Source organism: Sinocyclocheilus anshuiensis, unplaced genomic scaffold (genome assembly GCF_001515605.1).
Source record: "Sinocyclocheilus anshuiensis isolate Anshui unplaced genomic scaffold, SAMN03320099.WGS_v1.1 scaffold277, whole genome shotgun sequence".
Lineage (NCBI taxonomy): Eukaryota > Metazoa > Chordata > Actinopteri > Cypriniformes > Cyprinidae > Sinocyclocheilus > Sinocyclocheilus anshuiensis.
This window is the reverse complement of record NW_015536463.1, coordinates 491,759-497,775: the sequence shown is the minus strand read 5'-3', so window position 1 is coordinate 497,775 and position 6,017 is coordinate 491,759. Positions and strand designations below refer to the sequence as shown.

The 6,017-nt window shown below is 35.6% G+C and overlaps 1 protein-coding gene across 1 annotated transcript in view; it reads left to right on the top strand.

Annotated features, from left to right (window-relative positions):
• Window positions 1-5,784, top strand: part of LOC107683855 (ly6/PLAUR domain-containing protein 6-like) — a 25,965-nt gene extending 20,181 nt beyond the window's left edge. The window contains exons 3-5 of the mRNA XM_016479936.1: window positions 2,274-2,372; window positions 3,149-3,279; window positions 5,534-5,784. Of these exons, the coding sequence (XP_016335422.1) occupies window positions 2,274-2,372; window positions 3,149-3,279; window positions 5,534-5,707 (404 nt within the window). The 3' untranslated portion in view covers window positions 5,708-5,784. The remainder of the gene's footprint in view (window positions 1-2,273; window positions 2,373-3,148; window positions 3,280-5,533) is intronic.
• The last annotated feature ends 233 nt before the right edge of the window (window positions 5,785-6,017 follow it).

Here is a 6,017-nt window from a genome sequence, read left to right as displayed (position 1 = left end):
TTTATAAGTAGGAGTGGAATTAGCGACTATAAAAATATTTTAATGCTATATTGTTACTAAAATGGTTATTTTCCTGCGTATTTCGGTCATTTGTGTTTTATATCCTTTTATATTCGCTATATGGGTAGGTTAAGGTTTGGGGGTAGGTTAAGGGGTCTAAAAATCTAAATTGCGTATTAATAAAATGATAAAAATGCATATTCGCTATAAAAATGAGTAGGTTAAGGGTTGGGGGTAGGTTAAGGGGTCTAAAAATCTAAATCGCTTAATGATAAAATGATAAAAATGCATTGATACGAAAATCTTAATGATATAAAAGATACGTAAATATTTTTACGTTTTTTAGCTAAAAATACGTAGCGATTTGTACGTTTTAAACGTTGAAATACGCCTAAATTGTACGTTTTAGCATTAATAAAAACGTACAAAAGTGTACGTTTTGTGATTGTAAATGTTACGTATTAATACCTACGTATAAACATGAGACCAGGCTGGACCTGCTGATATCCAGCTGTTGCATATTGATGTAGAGGGTTTATTATGATGATGGAGTTCATTTTGTTTCATCACTGCAGATGGCAAGTGTGGATTTACAACCCCATGAGATCATTCAGAAAACAAAACACTCCAGCTACTTAGTGTAGTTAAGACTACTTTACAATGAGTGTTTACATGCACAACAAAACGCTGGTGACTATCAAAAATCAGCTCATTATAAAAGCTGAAAAACTCAAAAGCATGTTTGCAATGGATTATGTTACAAATTGTTTTGTTTACTTCTTTGTTGACATCAAAAATTAAACAAACACCCATACAATACATGCATATTGAATTAGCTGGGGGGAAAATGTATAATTTTATAATGACATAGACACCCGATGGTTGTAAATGTGTCTCTGACTTAATGTTTTGCTGTTGTTTTAACTAAAATGTTTCTCTCACCTCTGTAAGTCTGTGCTGTATCTAAGAGAGGTTATAGTCAGTTGTATCATTGTATTAATTATTGAGTTACCACTTTCATAAGAGTCACAAGAATTTGGGGGCGTTAACAGTAAAAGTGTAGGTCAAAAATAATAACTACTAAGCTTTGTTTGCATATACAGAGCTATTTAGAGACTTCAGAAGTAATAACACATCAGGGCTGTCCGGATGAATGAATGGTCGGTTTAAAATGGTCACTTGATCAGATTCTTAAATGTTTGCTGGGTGAGGTCAACAAGAGCTTTTTCTTCTTAAAACTTTAAAACAAAAAAGAGGCTGATGTTTCTGTTTCATGTGAGCTGTATAATCTGATTGAGGAGCTCCAGAAAGAGAAAAAGCACACTGTATTCCCAAGAGCTTTTTTTCACTTAAGAAATGACAGCAAAATGCTGGTGAAAGAGCACTTGATTAGATTAGATTAGTCTCGGTCTGTATGGCAGATGTTCCTGATGATGAAATTGATATAGGTACATAAAACATTTCTCTGAGTGTGATTTATTTAAAAATGCAATACATTTAATTTCATTTAATCTGTAAACACAGAGTGTGAATCAAAATGTCAGATGAAAATGTTTGACTTGCGCCATAGAGAAAGAAAAAAAAACAATATTTTTTTCTATTTCTAATATTTTTTGCATCACTATACTGATATTCTTACTGCAAGAATCAATAGTTTTTACTTACTTTTTCAAATGAATGTTTTCGGGGGGGGGAAAGAAGCTTAATGTACTCTAACATTATGCCAACACAATTAATTGAAAGGAAAAAAATATTCTGTGCTGTTCTTTTAAACATTCTATTCATCAAATAATCTAAAAAAAGTATTACGCTATCCGCAAAAAATGTAAAGCAGCACAACTGTTTTCAACAATGAAAATAATAGGAAATGTTTTTTACGCACCTAATCATGATTTCAAGAATGATTTCTGAAGACTAGAGTAATAGCTTCTGAAATTCATCTTTGCTATCACAGGAATAAATTACATTTTAAAATATAATAATAAAAAAATTCAATTTTAATTTGTAATAATAGTTCATTTTTTTATATTACTGTTTATAATGTACTAAAATAAAATATATTTTTTAAAATATATTTTTAAAATGAATTAATACAATTAATAAAATAAAATGTGCCATCTTGGTGAGAATAAGAGACTTTCAAAAACAAACAATAACAACAACAAAAAACTTTTGTTCCACATAATAATTATGCAAGTTTATCAGTTTCACCACGAATTTTGCCATTACCAATAATTTCCATTCTGTTAACATTATTATACGTCTTTCCCCAGCAACTCCATATCCAGGAGGATTTAAATGTTTTACTTGTGAAGATGCACCTGACAACTATGAATGCAACCGCTGGGCTGCAGATCTCTACTGTCCACGAGGTACCAACATCTCCATTACGTTTCTCTTATTACAGAGCAGTCTGAATTCCTTTGACAGACCCATAATTTCACTGTCTTGCACTGTTTATCTTGAAACAAAAGTATTTTTGTCATTCTGTGAAACAACAACCAAAAAGCCCTGGCTTTTTTTTTTTTAAATAAGGCAATCGGTGATGGTGCATTTAAATAGTCACAGCACAGTGCTGTTGAAGTGCATTCAGTGAATGCTCAGAGAATAATTGAATAAGATGCAGCTGGGTCAGTATGTTTCAGGTCCGGCTTTGCCCACAGGTTGCTCCATATATGTATTCAGTTCATGTTTTTGCCATGAATAGCCTCCCATATAAGGAGTCCTATGCTGTGTCGGGTCTGATTTACAGCAGTGTGTTAATGACTCAGGAGCTGTAACCCCATACAGACACTCATTCCTTCAGTAAAGCGCATGCTGCTGCAGATCATCTGCACATTTGCAGGGAATGTATGTATTTCCAGGAATGCTCAAATATGGTTGTGTTCAGTGTTTCCACATAGTTCTTAAATATGGTGCAATATTGTGTTATTGTAAGACTCACACTTCAAGGACACTTAATGGTATTAAATATTTTTAAAGTGGCTGAGGTCAAGTTCTGCAATATCCGGTACAAAAAAATCCCTAGAGGAATATTGCTTTTTCACTGAAATCTGACTCCTTTATTAGTCGGAATTTAAAGCTGTCTTTTGTGATGTATATAGTATGTCCTTGAGAAAAGTAAGTAAAGCCCCTTTGTAACTTTTAGAGAGCAGATATTGCTACACACAACATAAGATGAGCTGGGATGGAAACACAGTGTCGGTGACAAAGCGTTGTGTGGCGCTGGAAGACTGTTTTGAAACAGGGTGCTCTGAGATGGACCATGAAGGAAACAAGGTGAGATGCAACTCACATCACACATCAAGTAACTTTTGTTTCAGACCAAACATGTCCAGTTTGTGTTTTGCTCGCCCTGCTGAAATCCATCCACGTTTATCTTCTCATCTCACTTTAAAAAGTCCACTTGAAGTGATCTTAAAGAAAACCCGTCGAGTGGTTGAGAAACACAGCCTGTAGGATATGGCTCAGTCAGCGACACTAAACTCAGCTCTTTAGTTAATCCATTTATCCTCTCAAGTGATTTCGCTGCAGATGAGATTCACACAGTCCACTTGAAGTGATCTTAAAGAAAACATGTCGAGTGGTTGATGAACACATTTCTGATCGGCTCTGCTGCCTGTAGGATTTGGCTCAGTCAGCGACACTAAACTCAGCTCTTTAGTTAATCCATTTATCCTCTCAAGTGATTTCGCTGCAGATGAGATAAAGTTGTGAGTTATGCTGCCATCTCTCAGTAATCCTTCTTTGAGTAATCCTTGCTGAAAGGTGCGCCCGGTCACTCCCTGAACTCTTTGTGTCTTACCTTTTACCTCTAGCACAGGACAGGAGTTATGCAGAGGGCAGGGGGCAGATGTGAGAAGGCCAGATTGAGAGATAAATGCAGTGTAAAGATGCCACAGCTACACTAAAATTAGAAGCCGAAGGTTCATTCTTAGGTTAAAAAAGGCTTAATTTATTTGTGTTTGTCTGAAGTGATTTTTTTCTCTGTAGGTAAACTTTAAATAATGACGGTTTACTGTTTATGTTCAGACAGGTGATGTTGAGCCTTTTATTACAGTGCAGCACTGTACTGACATTCTGGCCTAATCTGAAGTATGGTATTAAACTTCAGCAACTGATTCAGCCCAAAACACTTTGTTTTGTAGAAAAAAAAAAAATTCTGAGGAGTGCTGTAAATTAAGAAATTTGAGATTCAAATTTGTCCCATCTCCAAAGGCCTCTTCGCACAACTGATTAGTTCACTCCAGAATTAAAATTTCCTGATGATTTCCTGAAAAAAAAGATTTTTTCTTCATATAGTGGACTTAAATGGGGACCAATGGGTTGAAGGTCCAAATTTACACTAAAATTAGAAGCCGAAGGTTCATTCTTAGGTTAAAAAAGGCTTAATTTATTTGTGTTTGTCTGAAGTGATTTTTTTCTCTGTAGGTAAACTTTAAATAATGACGGTTTACTGTTTATGTTCAGACAGGTGATGTTGAGCCTTTTATTACAGTGCAGCACTGTACTGACATTCTGGCCTAATCTGAAGTATGGTATTAAACTTCAGCAACTGATTCAGCCCAAAACACTTTGTTTTGTAGAAAAAAAAAAAATTCTGAGGAGTGCTGTAAATTAAGAAATTTGAGATTCAAATTTGTCCCATCTCCAAAGGCCTCTTCGCACAACTGAGTTGATTAGTTCACTCCAGAATTAAAATTTCCTGATGATTTCCTGAAAAAAAAGTTTTTTTCTTCATATAGTGGACTTAAATGGGGACCAACGGGTTGAAGGTCCAAATTGCAGTTTCAGTGCAGCTTCAAAGGGCTCTACACGATCCCAACCGAGGAATAAGGGTCTTATCTAGCGAATCGGTCATTTTCTAAAAAAAAGAAAAAAAAGAAAATGTATATACTTTTAAACCACAAATGCTCATCTTGCACTAGGCCAAAAATAGACAGAGGTGGACAGTAATGAAAATCATTTAATTGCAGTTTTAATGCAGCTTCAAAGTGCTCTACACGATCCCAACCGAGGAATAAGGGTCTTATCTAGCGAAACAATCGGTCATTTTCTAAAAAAAAGAAAAAAAAGAAAATGTATATACTTTTAAACCACAAATGCTCATCTTGCACTACCTCTGCGATGCGTGTCCACGACTTCACGCATTAGGTGAATAATTTGTCGACAAAACTGAAGAAAGTATAGAATATATAAGAAGTGAAGAAGAAATATATACACAAATAGATAATTTTTTCATAAAAAATATTCATTTGTGGCCATGTTTTATTATTTTGTTCCCTCGTTTTAGTTAAATCATGGCCAGTATATGCACTAATTCGTCCCCTTGTTTTAATTTAGTTAAATTGCGGCAACAAATTAATAAGTTGTTACAACATACTTTTCATTTGTGGCCACATTATCTTGTTTTTCCCCGCTTGTCATGTGCAAGGCTTAGTAGCTTATTACCGGAGTGATTGTTTTTCATTTAACACTTTTGTAAATGATCACTTTCTTAATCTCTGATTATTGTTTATTTTTCTACATGCAGGTGTGCACATCCTGTTGTGAGGGGAACATCTGCAACATGCCCCTCCCCCGAAATGAGACTGATGCCATCTTTGCTACCACGTCTCCTATTAACGACAGCATTCGACCAGCACAGAGTCCCACGCTGCTGCTCTCTGTCTGTATCATCAGCCTGACGCTCCACAGTATTAACTGAGACAATCATCCAGAGTTGAATAAACCTTAAAGGTATAGTTCACCCAAAAATGAAAATTTGATGTTTATCTGCTTACCCCCAGGGCATCCAAGATGTAGGTGACTTTGTTTCTTCAGTAGAGCACTGTCCTGAACTGTCCTGAGCGTGTCCTCGACAGCCGGTGTGTGACACGTCGAGGAGGCTCAGGACAGTTCAGACATTGCAGTGCATCAGAGGTAAAAACAATATAAATACTGTTCAGTTTCTTTCACAGACCGATCGTTTCGTGTCTTTACACATCAATGTATCGTCACGAGCCGCAGGGTTTAAT